This window comes from Mytilus trossulus, chromosome 9, assembly GCF_036588685.1.
Source record: "Mytilus trossulus isolate FHL-02 chromosome 9, PNRI_Mtr1.1.1.hap1, whole genome shotgun sequence".
NCBI classification, from domain to species: Eukaryota; Metazoa; Mollusca; class Bivalvia; order Mytilida; family Mytilidae; genus Mytilus; species Mytilus trossulus.
This window is the reverse complement of record NC_086381.1, coordinates 52,361,284-52,381,759: the sequence shown is the minus strand read 5'-3', so window position 1 is coordinate 52,381,759 and position 20,476 is coordinate 52,361,284. Positions and strand designations below refer to the sequence as shown.

At 32.2% G+C, this 20,476-nt stretch overlaps 1 protein-coding gene across 1 annotated transcript in view; it reads right to left on the bottom strand.

Annotated features, from left to right (window-relative positions):
* Positions 1-3,660: 3,660 nt before the first annotated feature.
* The window catches only part of LOC134684746 (MAM and LDL-receptor class A domain-containing protein 2-like), a 160,945-nt gene continuing 144,129 nt past the window's right edge, over positions 3,661-20,476 (bottom strand). The window contains exons 150-170 of the mRNA XM_063544053.1: positions 19,278-19,900; positions 18,441-18,609; positions 17,146-17,243; positions 16,825-17,007; positions 16,278-16,374; positions 15,496-15,648; positions 14,933-15,082; positions 14,285-14,623; positions 13,777-13,905; positions 13,346-13,489; positions 12,661-12,806; positions 11,151-11,355; positions 10,322-10,480; positions 9,007-9,213; positions 8,240-8,365; positions 7,216-7,291; positions 6,702-6,781; positions 5,560-5,656; positions 4,818-4,887; positions 4,287-4,322; positions 3,661-3,882 (exon numbers count right to left, since the gene is read on the bottom strand). Coding sequence (XP_063400123.1) covers positions 3,835-3,882; positions 4,287-4,322; positions 4,818-4,887; positions 5,560-5,656; positions 6,702-6,781; positions 7,216-7,291; positions 8,240-8,365; positions 9,007-9,213; positions 10,322-10,480; positions 11,151-11,355; positions 12,661-12,806; positions 13,346-13,489; positions 13,777-13,905; positions 14,285-14,623; positions 14,933-15,082; positions 15,496-15,648; positions 16,278-16,374; positions 16,825-17,007; positions 17,146-17,243; positions 18,441-18,609; positions 19,278-19,900 — 3,335 coding nt within the window. The 3' untranslated portion in view covers positions 3,661-3,834. The remainder of the gene's footprint in view (positions 3,883-4,286; positions 4,323-4,817; positions 4,888-5,559; positions 5,657-6,701; positions 6,782-7,215; positions 7,292-8,239; positions 8,366-9,006; positions 9,214-10,321; positions 10,481-11,150; positions 11,356-12,660; positions 12,807-13,345; positions 13,490-13,776; positions 13,906-14,284; positions 14,624-14,932; positions 15,083-15,495; positions 15,649-16,277; positions 16,375-16,824; positions 17,008-17,145; positions 17,244-18,440; positions 18,610-19,277; positions 19,901-20,476) is intronic.

The following is a 20,476-nucleotide window of genomic DNA, read 5'->3' as shown; positions in this document are numbered from 1 at the left end:
CATTGGGGTCTAAGCGTGACGCAGGATTGCCGATTTTTTGTAAGCGTGACACGTGAAAGTCATTTTATTGTGTCGTGAAAACGGGAAATGAGGCCTTGAGGGACCCGGGAAATGACCAAAAAATGAAAATTGCTTACTTACATAGTGTAAGCGGGATCCGGGAATCGGACAAAACCGTAAGCGGGATCCGGGATCGGAACCCCCCAATGAGACCCCCTATGAGGGAATGAGATATGATTTGACAGAGGGTAAAATGTCACCTTTATTCTATTTTGAATATCTGTAGCCGTTTAAATTTTCTATGTGGTTATATTTTACTTAAGGCAATCTGTTGACAATCTGAATCACTGCCTGAAATGAATATGTGCAATTTTGTTGTAAACAATAATTGTATTTGATTAAAAATATTGGTGCTAATCAAAAGTGTTGATTTTTGTTATGGTTCAGTAACTGCTTTAAGAAAAGTTGTCACACAAAATCCACATTAATTAGTAACAGGATATCTATATTTAGTATATGTAATCCTAACAAAAGTAAAATCACAAAAATACTGAACTTCCAGGAAAATTCAAAACGGTAAGTCATTAATCAGTCAGGGGCGTTACTTAAACAAGTTATTTTTTTTAATTACTTATATAAGTAATTTTTTATTTTAAAAATAATAAAATTACTTAATAGAGTTATTTTAATTTTGAATAGAAACTTACACTAAATGTAGTTTCATGATTTTAAACAACATTTTATATCATAAAAGAAAGAATTTATCAGATTTGAGAGGAGTAAAGAGATAAAGGGTTACTTTGAAAACAATGACAAAAATATTACCTGAATAAGTTATTTTAAACATTTTTGAAAAAAATAGCAATAACACTTATCTAAGGCACATATTTAATTGATTTAGGTTACAAATTATAAATAACTTCAGGTCTTAATTAATTCACAAGTATCTATCTATTTATATCAGTCTACCTTCAAGATTTTAGAGGAAAATGATAATTTAATAGTCCCAAGAGACCAATCTTTGATCCAGAAGCATCGGTATGAAAGATAAGTGCATCGGAAAGTTAATTAGTGTTTCAGAAGGATTAGTTTTTATATATCAAGGGAAAAATAACCAGATAACTGTGAAAATTATTTAAAGCTAGTAAAATCTGTATTCTTGGACAGTCCCCCACACCTATAAAAATAATATTCAGAAAAATAACTTATATAAGTTATATTTAAATTAGCCTCGTTTTCAACATTACTTGTATAGGCAATTTTAATTGTTACTTGTTTAATCAAATGGCAAACTCAAAAGCTCAAACCCATCAAATGAATGGATAACAACACTCATATTCCTGACTTGGTACAGACATTTTCTTTACAGAAAAAGGTGGATTAAACATGGCTTTATAGCTTGCTTAATCTCTCACTTTAATGACAGTCACATCAAATTCCATTATTTTGACAACAATGTGTGAAACCAAGATATAAATGTCTACCTGACCTTGACATCATTTCATTGATCAGTGATCAAGGTTATGTTTTCATGGTCAAGTCGTTATCTTTGACACTTTAAGGAATAGATGAACCATGATATTTGACCTTGAAATCATTTTCATGCTTTATTGGTCTACATTATAAATATTCTTGTTCTTTTCAGTTTATCTATATGCAATAGGTCAACTGTATCTGGTGTATGGAATGATTGTAAGGTGTTTATGTCTGTCGGGCATGATTCATGTGACCTGTACCTATTTTCATGGTTTATTCTTCAATAATTACATTACACGTAGGTTTCATTGTAATTAAGTTATTTTGATTTGCTGACAGCAATCTTGTGTTTCTGAAATCAACCTTCATTTCAAAATGAAATGCTACATTCATGAATACAGGGAGTTCCACAATACAGTGCACAATAATAGAAAACTTGATATAAATCTTTTGATCATGATCCTAGAAAAAAAATGCAATTAACAGAATTTAGTAATTTTATAGGGTCGTTAAAGCGCTCATTTTGGTATATTGATTGATGTCATAGTGTACTTGTTTGTTTACAGAGTTCATTTTGATGGTTTATTGGTCAATATAAAAAAGAAGATGTGGTATGATTGCCAATGAGACAACTATCCACAAAAGACCAAAATGACACAGACATTAACAACTATAGGTAACTGTACGGCCTTCAAATGTTCAGTTAGTGATTAGGTCTGTGCCTCTGTGACAGAGTGGTCTAAGTAGTTTAGCCTGTCAACAAAGATGTTGTAACCCACATCTGGCAGATGCATTCATCTCCAATCTTAATTGCCAATGATTTCAAGTTTTCTTATTGAAGATTCTGATTCAGTATTGGCACTAGTGTAACCTCCAACAATAAAAACTAACCAATAGTTGCTGAAAGTGGCTTTAACTGCCAAATAAGCATTCAATCAACGTAATAAGGTTTGTTTCTCAGATGATTAAGACAAAAGGCTAACTATATTTGGGCAAAGAATGATTGTAAGGTGTACATTTCTGTCTGGCAGAATTCATCTGACCCTGCCTTCAGACATTTGATAATGTTAAGAGAATGCTATGCTTTGGCAGCATTTTGTCCAAGGTTATGGTCTTCTTTCTGATATTGTTAACATCTAACCTCTTATTTTATTGATTTTGTATTGACATTGTGTCTTAGATCAAATTTATTCCTTCAGTGAATGTTTACATGTTTTTTGTTAATATGTGTTTTGATTGAGTCAAGTCATTTCAATTGAAATTTTACAGTGCGTCTTTTTATGTTGTAATTTTTCACTATTGTTTCAGGTACAGATAAGTGTGACGGTTGCTAGTTTAATCCCACTGCATTTCTTTGCACCTGTCCTAAGTTAGTAATCTGATGTTCAGTGGTTGTTGTTTGTTGATGTTGTTCATAAGTTATTATCGTTTCTTTTTTTACTTGTTTCAATATAGATTGATAATGACACTCATACCACATCTTCTAATTCATACTGCGCTCCTTGTCTTCTGATACTTTGGATTCAAAGTGGGTGCATGCTTATCACCACAACGTGTACCTTTTCCTTTCATCTTTCGCTTGAAAGGTTTTAAAATAAATAGAATTTGTATTGGAATGATATAAGCAGATGCATAAGGGTAAAAATTTCAACATATAGATCATAAGCAAAGCTAAGCTAATAACCACTGGATGTTAAACAATAAATAACAATCATTCAATCAATCAATCAATTATATGAAACAACATATTTTTTCATTAAAAGTTGAAAAAATAGAAATATGAAGATGTGGTATGAGTGAAAATAAGACAACTCTCTGTCCATGTCACGATGGACAAAAGAAAGGCAACAACTATAGGTGATAGTACAATCTGCAACACAGAGCTTTGGCTCAAACCAAACAGCAAGCTATTCAGCCCCAAAATGACTAGTCTAAAACAATTCAAACAGGAAAAACAAACTGTCTTATTATAAAAACAAGAAACGAGAAACGCTTATAAACCACACCAACAAACCACAACCACTGAACAGGCTCCTTAGGACAGGTGTTAACAAATGCAGTGATTTTTATACAGTGGAAAGGAGGATACTTTCAAATGTAACAAATATTCAGTGGATTTTGGAAATTGTATTTTGATAGATATGACATTAAAAAAAAAGGCCTCACAGAAATTCTTCAAAAGTGTAAGATAAATATTTATTTTCATAAAATAACATGTGATTCTAATAACAAATTTTAGAAGTAACAAAATATTGCACAAAAGGAGTAATATATTATTGCACTATCACAAATCATTGAGTATTATAACATGGCACTTAATGTAAATGCTATCACGGTTGTATTGTTTTATCATAGTTTTTAAAGGTCTTGGTAGAGTGGATTGTCTATTGAGGTTCCATCAGTTTTCTGAAATAAAAAACAAAAAATAACATTATTATTGAAGTTATAACAACAAATATTATTTATTTGATATCTTTTATGGCCTTAATTGAGCCTTTCAAGAATTTCAAATATAAAAATAATTAGGAAGACGTGCAAAAAAATAAATGCCATCTTACAGTGACCAATGGTTGATACCTTCTAGGTCATTTGGTCTTTTGTGGAGAGTAGTCTCATTGGCTGTCATACAACATCTTCTTTATTTAATATGACATAAAATTAAGATATCCAAATAAATACATTCAGATGAATATTGATACAATGCTAAAATTTCAAATAAAATATAACAACAGTAAATTCATTGAAGTAATACTTTCTGATATCAACTGATTTAAATAATTAATAAACAAAATACAAGAACATGTACTTACATCTGAGAATGGTGAGTCCATTTCATTCATTGTGAACTGAAAGGATAAAAAACAAGTTGTTAAAAATGCAAAATAAAAGTTTTCATAATAGTCCATTTTCATATTATACCGACTGATTTTGGATTTTATAATTCCTGAAAAGTTATCACCCACTTAGGATTATGTGCACAATTTGAATGATGCACTGCCAATTTAACAGTTTACATCAGAACATCAAATTCATATCAAAGTGAAGTTTAAAATCGTTTTTTTTTAATATAATGTCAATCATTGGAATAGCCAAATGATAACCATAATTGCCTTTTGTGACTAAGTCTTAAGGGATTAAATCGGGATCAGATATAAAATTTCTGTATGGCTCAAATATTTTTTGGAAGCCCTGCCCTAGAGTTGTCTCATTATGCAACAATCACTTTTTAATTATGGAGCCAAGTTTTAAAATTGTGATTTAGAATGTTGCAAAAACTTTTTTTCGTTAATTAAAGTCAGAAAATTTGCATTGAAGTGTAAATATGCCTATGAATTACTTACATCTTTTCCATCACCATCGCCATCATAACTTGGGTTAGATAGTCCGAATCCTAGACGTTCAGAAAATTGCCTAAAAAATAAATCATTACTTAGTTAAGACAATCCAGATCATTGATATTTTGAAAATATCCTTGGAAAAGTTTTTCGGGGAGTTTTTTTTATCTTTTACCCCATGAAAAATTCATCAGACATAAAAAAATAATAATAAATAAGTGAAACCAATTGTAAAATAAAATTCCTAAGTGTGCAGAAATTTTAATTTATTGGCAATTTAAAATTTATTTACCTTTCATAAAAAATAAATCTACTTAAAAGTTTAAACTTTTTAGAAACCTCCTCTATTTAGAATAGTTATTACAACTTAGTATTTGGTGCAGTAAAGACATGAGAACTTTGATATTTCTGAATAATTTAATTTTGGATGTAACATGTCTTTTGATTGGCTGACGTTGTTTTGTTATCAGCCCATAGACATAATTTAATCATGTAACGGTGACGTCATCAACGATTTTTTATGGTTTTCTACAGATTAAAATGGAATTTAGAATTAAATTATAAGAAATGACTGTAATATTTTTTCTGTCTATTTGAAATAACATAAAAAATGTAGTACACACTGTTGAACAACCCGCTACATGTTATTCAGTGCGCACCAATTTTTTTTATGTTATTTCTTCATAGACAGAAAAAATACTACAGTCATTCCTAAATTGTTTTTACAGAAGAGTCCTAATATACATACTTTTCTCTGCGTTTCTTTGTAAAGAAATATGCACCAACCACTAAACCAACGATTGCTAGTACTGCTACCGTAACTCCCACTCCTATTGCTGTTCCATCTGAAACACCAATATAAGGTTAGCAATGTTACAATAAGTCAACATCATACTCATAATCATATAAAATAATCACTTGAGGCAATTTTAGAATTTTAACCAGAAGAATGAAGGCAACGTAAGATGATACTATCTGGTCAATACTTTCTATATGGATTGATGGTTGTAAGATTCATGTCTAATTGCACATAATTCATGCATGTTTAGGATGACTTTCCCTATGAAAATACTACATTAATTTCTTCAGTTTTAACCACTTTTTAATAGTAAAAAAAACATTTACAAAGTGATTGAAAGATCTTATTGTTTGTCAGGTAAATGAATAGGCTAAATAATGTTAAAGTAAAATTCCTGTAATTTGTGATTAACATTTTCTCTGTCACGAATGAATATATATTTTTGAGGGCGTATAAATGTGTGGTAATTCATAAAATAATCCAGTTTTTTCTAATGTGTGAAAAGAATAGGTAAAATTCTCTGTTTTATGATATACAGCACACAAAAGAGACAGCAAGTTCATGTACTGTGGATTTATTGGTTTTCCAGGGTACAATTTTTTGCAGAAATTTGATTGTGTAGTTTTGTGGTTTATTTATCAAAAACTCTGGTTTTAGTGAACGTCATTTGTGCGTTTAGGGGCGTTGTCACTACCATTCCAATGTTGAGCGAGTGGTTGGAAAACATAATTCTATATTGTACGAATTATTCGGCAAATTGAATACTCAAAAATGACAATCAGCACTGCTGTCATTAGGCAATTGTCATTAAGTACCTACAGAACAACCATTCTTTCTAGTTTATCATGCACAATGACGATCATTAAGGTGCTTGATGAACGTTAATAGTGCAGGGATACAGGCAATCCCCTCTATCTGGTAAATGACTTCATAAAGGCGTGTATAATTGACGCTAGTTTTTTACGGTGACAGATGAACCAATATTGGTATCCAAGGAATGATGATGAATCCACAGACTTTTGAAATGAAAACAAATGAGCCTAAAGGTACAGGATGTGTTAAAGTATACTATTTCAAAACTTATAACATACTATTTTTCTTGGGAGGAGCTGGGTTACTTTGTGCTCCAAATTGGTACTGACATCTATCTCCAAAAGTACTAGATGAACAACTGTAATAAATAATAAAAATAGAAAATAATGTCAGATAAAAAATGGCGGCTTTCATACAGCTCATCTGGTCCAAAAAAAAATTATTTAATCTAATATATTGTTCAATGTAACTTTAATGTTCAAAATTTAGAGGTTACTATTAAAGTAATGATAACAAAGATGAAATTGAAATCGATAAACATATCTTTTTTCTGGTATAACATTATAAAAGGAATGATTATATTGTATTGCATGATTCATATTTTCCGTTGCTGATCTCTATTTTCAAAATGTCAACATAGTAATAGACAGTAAGTTTTTTAAGTACACCATATGTTCGTCCATTCCTTTATATTCACTCACAATTTTTGTCGAAATGACATTATACAGTTAAAAAATTCAGATGGAAAATTGTACCAAGTAAATCCACATCAATTCATTGTTAGTTACTCACTTGCAAGAAGCTCCATTTGTTTTACTAGCTGTACAGGTTCCAAAGTTTTTACAGAAACCCTGAGGACAACTTCCTCCTGTAAATAATTACATTAGATGTATGTTTCATTATAATAGGTTATTCTGATTGGCTGACTGCACATCACATGTAATTCCGTAAGCAATTTCATAAGACAATAAAATTTATCATGCATGATGACACGAGGACCCACAATAAAGTGCGCAGGTGAATTAAATTAAACTGAATAAAATCACTTGTCCTTCTGCGCTTCATACAAAATGTACTTCAGTCAACGCTTTTACACCCTAATAAATTAACAAAAAGTAGCATTCAATTTTTATATAAATGATTAAATCTTATAACAATACAATCATATCTCATCAGAAAATCTGTCAGAAGAATTTTATCAAAAACAAAATTAAATCTAAATCTTCTCCTCCCATACAAAGGATTTGATTTCTTGTCTTTCACTAATCCAAGTTGGACTGTATAATAATATTTTATTTAATGTTCCTGTGTGGTGTATAATGGACTATTTGTTATTTTATCATATTTTCATTTTTGACCTGGTGCTTGCTGTCCTATATTTTCTTGCTTAGAAGCAACATATATCATTTTTTTAAGGTCAACTTGAGCATAGACCATATCCCTATTTTGAAATCTGAACACTTGTCCTGAGATTTTGTGACATCTAAACTGTTGATATCACATAATTATTATTTTTGCACTGTTGCATCAGATATTTTTTCTGTTATGTCATCACATTTTTACGATAACATTTGTTATGGCTAACAAGGGGACACAAATTGTGATAATGCGTCTTGTTTGGAATAATATCATAAATATTCCACAGTTGATGTCACACAACCAATAACTATAAAGCACCCCTATATTTTGTGACTAAAATTCTAATAAAAAAAATATTTGATTGGTGTAAATCAATACATTCTGTTAAATTAACTACTTTGAAAATGTCTTTTGGAATATTGAATGTTGTTGATTTTAGTTTTAAATGTTATAGTACCTTGTCCAGGCAGTCCACATAAACTCTCGTCTGTGTAATCTCCACAATTGTTGACAGAATCACATCGTGGAGCATTGATACATCGTCTTTGTTTGTTACACCAATAGTAACCAGCATGACATTTTACTGAAGAAAAAACACAAAACATAATGTAATTTGCAAAACATAACAACAAAAAAAGAAGAATATCTAGTTTTTATATAATAAATCTGTGGTTGCCCTATGACCGCCATGGGACGAGGTGGTTAAGTCAAGTAAGTCAGATAAAAAAACTGAAAAAAATAATGCTGAACATACATGAAAAAGTAATGTGACAGAAAAAAAGAGAATTTTTTCCAAATTCAGAATGCATAGTAATTGTTAGATATAGATATTCTATTCTAGAGCAACATGCTACCAGTCTCCAGTAAAACTACATTTGTGACCGTCAAATCTATAACTGATGGCGGCATTTCTTCAACAACAGAACTATAATGTGGTTAGGAATGCCCATTACTGTTAGTAGTCAAATGGTCATTTTTGGCTAAGGTTAGGTCAAACTGGTTAAAATTTTATTGTTTTACTGTGATTAAACATTCTTATTGTGAGATCTCTCAAATAATTATGTTTATCAAAATAAGTTGATTTTTTATTGTCTGGAAGAAAGTGTACATTTAATCATCATACACCAAAAGATATATTATTAACGTCATTTGGTAAGATTTTTTACTACTATTCTTAATGAAGGTATTCCTATTATGACCCTCTGTTATTCCATAAATACTTACTACAACTAGCTGGTTCGTCTGATCCATCTTTACAGTCACTAACTCCATCACACATGTAAAGTCTAGCAATACACTCTCCAGATCCACATGCCATTTCTGTCTTTTTACATGTTAGTGTCGGTGCCACTGTTGACATAGGTTTCTTTGTTGTTCCTGGTGTAGGTAAGGTTTTGGGTACTAAGGGAGTTCCTGGCTTCAGTGTTGAACCTGTAAAATAATTCAATGCATGTTGAAGACTGTGAAGACTTCTTTGACCTATAATGGTTTACTTTTACAAATTATGACTTGGACAAGAGAGTTGTCTCATTGGCACTTATACCACATCTTCTATTATCTTTCAAAAAAACATATATTACATCAATGAAATTTTAACACTTAAATTGTAAGCATATTGACATTGATATGTTTTGTGATCACAAAAATAATGATTTCTTTCCTATGGTACCACACTAGTAATCAATGAACTCTATGACCTTACCACCACAGTTTTGGCAGGCTAGTGATCACAGATGAACTACTTCAACCACTCAGCAACAGAGTCACTCTTAAGGGGGTCTCATTGGGGGGTTCCGATCCCGGATCCCACTTACTGTTTTGTCAGATTCCTGTATCCCGCTTTCACTATATATGTAAGCAATTTTCATTTTTTTGTCATTTCCTGGGTCCCGTAAGACCTCATTTCCCATTTTCATGACACAATGATATGACTTTCACGTGTCACGCTTACAAAAAATTGACAATCCCATGTCACGCTTAGACCCTAATGAGACCCACTCTTAAAAGGACATCACTATGTTTTAAGTAATCAGTATTTTGAGTTTATCCTTGATACTTTATCTGTGAATGTGTATATATAGATTCTTTTGACCAGCAATTTGCTATGTTTTTTCTGTTGAAAATAGGAAGTAAAACTATATTTACACATACAACACATTGTGATTGTTATTTGGTTTTATGAATGAAGTCATTTGCATTTCATTAATAAATTGACACAGATCAAATATGAACATATATGAACATTTATGTAATATAAACGTGTTTCTCGTTTCTCGTTTGTCTATATAGATTAGACCGTTGGTTTTCCCCTTTGAATGGTTTTACACTAGTTATTTTGGGGCCCTCTATAGCTTGTTGTTCGGTGTGAGCCAAGGCTCTGTGTTGAAGGCCGTACTTTAACCTATAATGGTTTACTTTTTAAATTGTTATTTGGATGGAGAGTTGTCTCATTGGCACTCACACCACATCTTCCTATATCTATGTAACATTACTGCATTGATATAATTATTTTTTTGATAAATAAGAATGAGTTTTAAACCTGTTGGTGCAGGTGTTGTAGGACAGCCAAACTCATCGCTTCCATCTGGACAATCGTTGACAAAATCACACTTCCATGCGTTGGGATAACACTGATTGACAGGTTTACAATAGAAGGTATCTCGTCCACAGTATTGATGGCTTATTGGCTGGTATGGTTCTAGAAATGAGAAATATAATAATTTGTAAAAAATCTCAATACATGTATTAACAGGCAATTTTTAGAATATGTAACAAGGCAAACAAAGTCTTTTGGAAAAAAAATTTGGTTCAATGTTATTCTATTAAAGGGAAAAAGCCTGTTTGATATAAAAATATGTTTCTTTGCAGTTCTTAAGGGCAAATAAAATTGAGAATGGTAATGGGGAATGTATCAAAGAGACAACAACCCGACCATAGAAAAGACAACAACAGAAGGTAACCAACAGGTCTTCAATGCTTCAATGTAACGAGAAATTCCCGCACCCGGAGGTGTCCTTCAGCTGGCCCCTAAACAAATATATACTAGTTCAGTGATAATGAACGCCATACTAGTACATAAATGCCTGTTAGATAAAAATTGGGTTCATTGCTATTATAAAAGAACAAACTCTATTGTCTTAGCACAGGGAACAGTTTTGTTATGATACAGTAACTGATGTGGGAAGATCATGAAAGGCATTTTTAAAAATATTTCAATTATTAGAGAAGTAGGCATGTCACTGACACAGCATCAAGAGGAAATAGGCAACCAAGGATTTCTAAAGCAAAACATAAAGTCTTCATCAAAACAGGTGTTTTTACAACATGTCGAGCTCTGAATAGTCTCAAGTCTAAAAATGTAGACTTACTGCCCGTGGCACATTCTGGTGTGAATGAAACATCATCAATAGCTACGTCTGATTGAGCCTCGTCACCTCTTGCACCTTCAACAACAATATGGTATGGTTGGCTACTTCCTACTAACAAGTTAACAGACTGCCATGAAGGGCCTTGATTTCCTGACTTGGTCCACCATAATTGGGTATTAGTTTCATTGGCATTCTGGACATAAATCTGCAAAGAGAAAGTTTATCATTCTGTCATATAAAAGCTAGAAGAGGCCGTATTTCTTATGCTGAGACAGAAAAGATAAACAATTTAATTAAATGCTGAGAATAGAAAATAGGTATACTTCTTAATTGCTGAGAAAAAGAAAATAAGTACACTCCTAAAATGCTCTTGCAATTGCCCTAACTCAAATTCATGATCTATCCTGTAGCAGAATTTCGCCATCAAAGATTATCATACAGCACTTATCAAATTCCACTTGACAGGAATCTAAAATTTACCCATATTTTTATTGAATGTTTTCATGTTATACATAATATAATAATTGATTTTCATTCACAATCCACAAAATTTAATTTGGCACACACTTTAACCTATGGTAATCAAAGATTTTGCACACCAAAAAAGTCATATATTGTTACTGAACATTTGTGGACCTTTGTAGATTACTTATGTGTTTTTGTTGTGTTTGGATATATCCACAACTGTGCTTATTCATTCAATGAATTAATCAAAAGAAAATAATGTGTCTTGACATAATGGCATATAATTATGAATTATTACATTTCACTGTAAAATTCATTTGACTTTGATTGGTTGATATGAGGGAAACATTTTACTATATCCCATGGCTTATATTCTATTGGAATTCTCAGAGACATTTGATCATTTGAACACTTTACTTGATGTGTATATGATGTTATAGTTTATTTAATTAAATCTAAAATTTAAAAGACACTTAAAACAGAACATTCAGGAGGGGGATAGGAGGGGTCCTGATCCCGAAATCCTAGCCTTAAAAACACGAAATCCTCAGGTCCCGAAATCCGAAAAAAAAGAATTCCAGATCCCGAAAGGCTCAATTCCCAAATCCCGAGCTTTAAAACAACCGCTCCCTGAGTCCCGATGGTCCTATCCCCCCTCATTCAGTATAATAAATTAAACTGCATATGACAGAGAGGGCGATAGAACAAAAAGTTACCCTCGAACATTATGAACCTTTGATTTATATTGGCTGACAATGTTTTTTGGGGTAATAATCTGGTATATCATCCACTCAGCTCTGTGCTATTTATATAACATCTCAAGAAAAGTGAGAGGTTTAGCTAGCTATAAAACCAGGTTCAATCCACCATTTTCTACATAAGAAAATGCCTGTACTACATCAGGAATACGACAGTTGGTATCTATTCGTTTGAAGTGTTTGAGCTTTTTATTTTGTCATTTTATTTGGGGCTTTCCTTTTTGAATTTTCCTGGGAGTTCAGTATTTTTGTGATTTTACTTCATTTAATGTAGCAATAGTTCTTACATTGAGAGGACCCATGGTAGAGGATCCATACATGTAGTACCATAGTCTAAAATAGCACACCCCACGACTAGGCGGGAATGTAGGAGAATTAATTTTAGCTGTGTCACCGGCTCTCATCTGGGCACTGTTTATGTACAGGAATTGACCTGAAAAAAATCACAAAATAAACATAAACAGAGATGTCTATAGGAGTACTGTGGATAGTTTTATTTAAGCCGTACCAATTTTCGTGGATTGAGGAAAACTTGCATTTTAGTGGATGTGTGATTTTGTGGTTTAGTGAAAGTCTGAATACATTCCTAAAGAAAATTTGTAATTTGTTAGGTACAAAACTGTGCCAAACATTTTTTAGGTATTTTCATACGCTTCATCCTAAAAGTACTGTATTTGTCTATTAGAATTGAAATAATTCCTTCATGTCATGCTCTATGCTCATTTTAACATGGGTAGGCATTATATTTTACCATATTTTACACCTTGCTGCCTATACATGTTAAAAATGAGCTAAGACTCTGTGTTGAAGACCTTATCTTGACCTATAATAGTTTACTTTTATAAATTGTGACTTAGATGGAGAGTTGTCTCATTGGCACTCATACCACATCTTTCTATATCTATATAGAGCATTTAATAATTGATGGAATTATTTCTTAAATAGAATATGTTTACTGCCTGAACCTCTTACCATTGTTTGATCCTAGATGATCCACAGAAGGTCCTGTGTTAGGGTTTGGTGTGCTTTGTCCTAATACCCAATCTGAGAAATCGTCCTGGCTTTGGGTCCACTGACATAAATTGGTATCAAAATTACAGTCGCCTCGTGCTGGTGCTGTTAAAAATAAAAAGAAGTCATTTTGTTTTTCCATGTTTATCCAGTTCTGTGGTCAAAGTTGGACAGCAACAAGAATCATATTTCTTCTCTTTCTAATTGTAATATTGTTATTCAAAGAAATTATCCTCCTTAAAATGGAGTCAATTATACAATATCTCTTTATTTATTTTTGCTATAATTAAGATAAAAAAAAAAATTGGGAAAAAAAACCAATTTTGGTAAAGAAAGTAACTTTGATCTTTTGTTTTTTAGTTTTAAAAAATCTTTCCTTTCATCATACTTACTGGTACATCCATCTTCATCTGAAGAATCACTACAATCCGTCTTTTCATCACATCTGTATCTTCTTTCTATACATTGTGTCTTACTAGCACATTGGAATTGTGAGTTTGGACAAGACTTTACTTCAATAGCTGCAAAATAATTTGACAGGAACATAATTAAACCATCCATTGGAATATAAAATCAGTTGAATCTACCCATGACCTTCCTAATTAGCATAATTAAACCAGCCGTTGGAATATGAAATCAGTTAAATCTATCCATGACCTTACTAATTAGCATGATAAATGTTCTCTCGTTAGAACATGTCTTGAACAATTAAGAAATATGACGTACAAATTGATCATCATAACTACACATTATCATGTCTGAAACAAAAATGTCTTCTTATGAAGTTTCGTGCCCAAATAAATATGAACTTCCTATCTTTAAATAATTTTTCATGAAAAACAATTGATAAATAAACACACCAGCAATCAGCCAGTGGTTCTACATTAAAATACCACTTACTTGGAGCGCAGCTGTTAAACTGTATATCATCAATTGCAATATCACCAAGGTAACCATTTCCTTGGACAGCTTCAAACAATACTGAGAAATGGTTGTAACTTGGCAACGGAACTGTCAACTGTTTCCATCCCGGACCCTGGTTTCCAGTCAATGATTGTAAGATATTGTTTTGTCCTGCACCATTTTTCAGGATGATGTTTAGTGTCCCTATATTCCTGCCATTCATGTTGTACCAGAATGTCATCGTACATGATGGTCCGGACTGAGAGTAGATGTCGCTCATTAGAATGGCTTTGTTACCAAGACGACTACCACTTGCTTCCACGTACATGTAATGACCTGTAAAAAACGGGGAAAATATGTTTTGTATACATGTAAATAAAAAGAGATGCAAGGTATCACATAAAAAAATCAGCAACTTAACACAAAGTGTAAAAATCAACTTAGAAAACAGAAATAAACATTGGATTTCTGAGCAATTACTTATAAATTACAAAGATTTAAATGAAAAAAAAAATGTTAATGCTATATCAACAACTTTTTGCATAATATTTGACAAGAGAAAAAATTTCATCAAATATGAAAAAAAAAAAAAAGACTTATGAAGATTTCTTTGAAAAACTAAGTGTCATATATTGAATAACAAACCTTGTGGTGTTCCCACAGAATGATCAGTAATAGGCCCAGTACGGCTTGTTGGTGTTTTACCGCTATTTAGTATCCAGTTTATATTGTCTCTAATTGTGTTTCTCCATCCACATTGACTACTGGTACTCTTTTCAAATTGACAAGTTGTTCCTGGAATAAAATTGCATAATGAGTTGTACATGTAATGACATTGCGATCACTAAAGTATATATTTAAATAAAATACATTACTAACTTGGCACCAAATGTTAATCAGGGTCATCATTTTTTTTTATTAGTAAGCATGAACCAGATATTCATATATATAATTAATCTTCAATCAACAATTTAATTGGTGCTGTTGAATTAGTTGAAAAGATTCATGGTGACCAGTCTGGTGTCCACTTGTCCATCACTAAAATCTGTACTTGACCTTTTTCTATTACTTATGCTAAATGTGTTTAGGTTGCTTTCACATTAACTTTTTGTATACTACCACATTTACTTTCATTAGTAGTTTAATAAGGATACTTTGGCAAATTTGTGATGCTGACTTGCTGTCTTATAAATGTTATGTGCACTTACCACATAATCTTTCATCGGTGCTATCTCCACAGTCATCAATAAAGTTACATCTTTGATCAGCTGAGTAACAGTTACCGTTGTCACAGGTGAGTTGGTTGGACCCACATGCTCCTACGGTTGTTGGGGGTCTGGTAGGTTGGCCTGGTAATGCAGCTACAAGATAAGATCATCATATTTACTTCTTACTCATTTTAATTATATTGATATTGCTTTACCCTGTGTCATAAATCATCATAGATAAAATGCTTTTCTTCTTCACCATAAAGAGATTGCATAAATATATTCTTTCTAAAAACTATTTATGTTTTTCTCACCATGATTTTATGAGACCTCTGGGCATTTTAGATGCCATTTGACCTGATGGCCATCTAAAAACGACCTGCGACCTGTAAAATTTGGAAAAAACTACCTCTGACCGACTTCCTTCCTCTGTGTTGGGAAAAAACGACCTGCGACCTGTACATTTCACTTAAAAACGACCTCTAGATGAATTTAAAAGCGACCTTGCAACCTAAGGGGGGTACCCTGTGGGAGCCTCTTTTATAATCATAAACCTATCATATATTCATAAAATGTGTGATCTTTCCCTTTGAACCCTCAAATCTGCAGAATTATTTTTTGGCAGAAGTGTTTAATGGTGTTTATTCAAATTTGGAACAAACTATCAAACTACCTTTGAACCATTTACATGAACATATCCTAAATATAGGGTCAAATCATTGTGCATTTATTATTTGAAAAGATGAGAGTTTTTGGGAGAGTTGACTATAAAAATAACTTACTTCCTATGGGTGCTTGTTCACATCCTGGTGTTAGGGAAATATCATCAATAGCAATATCACCATGGTAACCATTTCCAATTTGTCCTTGAAGGACCACCTGTAGTAAAATGTTGTTGAATTAATGATCATTCATTGTTTTGTTCAAGAAAGTAGTATCAAAAAGTGACACACTGGTTAATTTTTGAGATAACATCTATCAAGGAGGGTGGTAAACAGTTATTTTCATGCAACATGTTTTGCCATTTTTAATTCATGTGCAACCTTGAAAAAAGTTCCTTAATTACCGGGTTTTGTGATATAGGTAAAGCGATCATCATGCAAGAAATTTTTAATTGTTTGTTCATCGTGAAATGGCAATTTTATTTCAAGTTCTTCTGAGCAGATACCCCTATTTACGCCCCTCATCAAGTGTGACATATGTTTTATTATGGGATAGAATTATAGAATCCCTACAAGTTAGATGTCTTGTTTATACTATGCTTTGATATGTCAAAACCTACCAAATTTTTAAATCTTATAATTGCAAAAGTTAAGATATTGTTCTTACCTCAAAGTTCTGATTCATATTTATAGAATCTTCCGTTAAATCATATTGTCCTCGGATCCAGTTGTCACCCTGGTTCCCTGTTATATTTCCTATCACTAAAATTCCATCAGACATATAATTGTACCTCTTTATAATGGCCAATGATCCAATTTCTTGACCCCACATGTGATAATAAAATCTCAACTGAAATAAAAAAAAAAAAACAAGGTCACATGTAAATCATTCATTCATGACATTCAAATTATCTTGGAATGGGTTCGCTAAATGTATAAAGTGTACAACTAAAAAAACTTGTTATTCTCATGTATATAAACTAAATACCTGACAGTTGGTTACGCTTCCTTTGATGATGTATGAAGCCAATCTTGCTATTTGACCTGGTTTATTTGGAGCTGAACTCTCAGTATAAAGGTAGGTTCCTGGAGAAAAAAGCAATCTATTGTTACAAAAATATCTAAAGATCTACTAGGAATTAATACTTTTTTGGATATTTAAATATATATTTGGATCCAGCAAGTAACAATTATTTCATCATTTCCACATGTCAGATTGTAGTGTAATTTTGCCTATGGTTATTAAATCACTGTTTCTAATACTGTGGATTGGTTTATTTTCGTGGATTGCTGAAAACTTGCATATTCGTGGATATTTAAATTTGTGGTTTTGCCAATCTCTGTAATCAAAGCCAATTGAAAATATGATATTCATTGAACATTTGAATTCATGGTTCACATATACCCAGGAAACCCATAAGGAATCCACAGTATCTAATCATTCTAATCTAATACATTTTCAGGTAATATTTTCAAAAGCTGAACCTAACGTAAGGATACCCAAATTGCACCTAGTACCCAAATTGCACCTATTTAGAAAAAATAGCAATGGTATTCTTACAAGATTTCCTAGAGACTAAACAATTTGTTTTTTTATGATTTGATACTATGCACGTCTTTCAACATAGGTAAACATATTTAGATTTACACAAAACGTTCACAGTATTTATCAACAGATGGACTGTTTACTGAAAAAGCAAAATGTACGAAAACGTCACCGTGTGATGTCATCAAAACATCATCTTTTCAAAATTAGCAAATACAATATGTTATGAGTATCCATTTCGAAAAATATGAAAAGTAAGCATGGACTAATATCCAATTGTTTAAAATATTTGAAGAAATTAAACAAAAGCTCGGTTATTAGACTTTTGACGATGTGAATTTAAGCATGGATGCAATTTGGGTACTCCTTATTACAGAATCATGGAAAGTTTGGAGGTTGATTCAAACCCATTTTTTTATGACTCAATATGGATTAAAAAATAAATTGGTGTACCTATACAATAAAGAAGGATAGGGCTACAAAATAAACACAGTATGGATATTTTCTTCTTGATCATAAAAAAACGTAGGTGAAAAACTGTCAAAATAGGTGCAATTTGGGTACCGTCACGTTATATTTTGTGATAGGTTGAATACCTCTTAAACAATGAAAATTTAACCAATGACATAATGTTGTTTTCATTTTGGTAAACAAACAATGAGATTATCCATAGTCCTTTAGATCTAAAAAGGTGAATAAGCTAAACATAGTGTGTAAACCTCAACAACTTATCTTACCTTGTCGTGATCTTGTTGTGTGGTCTGTAACTGGACCTGTTCCCTTGGAAGCAGTCGAGCCTGATGATAGTTTCCAATCAAAGTCATCCGTGATGTCATTAAACCATGACTGACAAATACCATGCTCAAAACTACACCTTCCTTTGTACACTGAGTCACATGTTTCTGCCTGTTGAGGAGAGGAAAAATAATAGATTTAAATTTGATATTTCACAAAAAGGCTGAAAATCAATTGAGGATATGAATAACTTTTTAATTGTGGTGATAACTTTTTCAGTAATCATTCATTTTACATGAAAACAAATAACTAAATATAAAGATGAGCATAAATCTTGGGTGTCACTTTTTTTCAAATATTCTTGGTAACCGAGTCATGCTACTCAAATGATAATCCAACATTATATGAACCTTAAATAACTACTTGTACATTTTTGACATGTGTTATCTATTGCTGATGAATTTTTGTGTATTTTAATTCTGCAGTAATCTAGAGTAAAATACCATAGGCATTTATCTCAGAATATTTTTTTCTATATACTGTGTTAAATTAGGGAATGTAGAAAAAAACTAGATGTGACAAAGCGACACCAATGGCCCTGTCTCAAAAAGTAGAAAAATCTGCAATTTCAATAACACATGTGGACACAAACATGATGGTAGTCTCAAAATCTGAAGCATATAGAAAAATTTCCATATAACTGAGATTTTCAACAATTTAACAAGGGTAAAACTATATGGCACCGACAACTTCGTTGCCGGGGCATAAAAATCTGAGACAATCCCTGTGGAAAATTTATATGAAATTTGGTTGTCACTTTCAATATAATAAAAACTTACATATTCATCACTCTGATCCCCACAATCATCAGCATAGTCACAGCGGTTATTCTGATCTATACAGTATCCATTAGCACATTGGAATTGTCCAGTCTGACAACCTCCTACAAAGGGTTCTGGTGCTGGACAGTTAATAAACTGCACTGTGTCAAGAGAAATATCTCCTTGGAATGAACGGCCGCGTCTTGCCTGTATCACAATTTGGAAATTTGAACGTGCTCCAATAAAGACGCTTGCATGTTGCCATCTACCAAAATGATTGCCCTCAACAGACCATAAATGATCTGTTTGGTTGTTGAAGAGAGTATACACCTCAAGAGCTCCTACTGATGGTCCACGAATGAAATAGTACAATCCTAAAGCACACTGGGGTCCAGTCTGACCTATTATTGGTGTGTACAGCTCTGTATGGCTGTCAAAGGATCCAGGAGAGCTGTCAGCCCACAAGTAATATCCTTGAGCTTGTCCACTCTGGTCCGTGTTTGGTCTAAAGTCTGTCCCTTTGATTTTGGTAACTCCTTGGTCTATTTTCCATTTGTATGTTTGATCTGGTGTAGCAGTTAATGAGGAGTTGATATTCCAGTTACATAACTCATCTAGTCCAAATCCACAGGAAACCTCCACTGTTTGAAAAAAAACAATAATGCAACTACTAACTTCTAATTTTTATTTTGTTTTATGTAATTATAATGTTAAGCCTTATAAGTGTCATGAAACTAATTGAAGACATTGAACAGAATTGTTGCTGTTGTAATAACAACTGGTGTATCAATTTATATGGACTAAAAGCACAAATTTAAATGTAGATAAACAACGAATTTAAGTATATAAGGCCAATATTCCTTGTAAATTTTTAGGAAAATAAAGAAAGACTTTCCAAATGCCTTTATATGGACAAGTAAATCTTTTCAATTTATTTTAATCAGATTTAACTGTACATTATTTAATAATATAGGGCATAAATATTGGGGAATATTGTCCTGAGTAGAATTTTATATTGCAAGAGCTTGTAAGTGCTACTACATATGTTCTACAAGGGACAATATTCCCCAATATTCATGCAATAACCCTTTTATAATATAGCAATATAATATTGGAGAGTAAAAATTTGTTTAAACCATGATTTTGGCATTGATGACGTCATGAATTTTGCAGATTTATTGCACTAGTGCAATATCAGAATTTATTGCACCCTAACT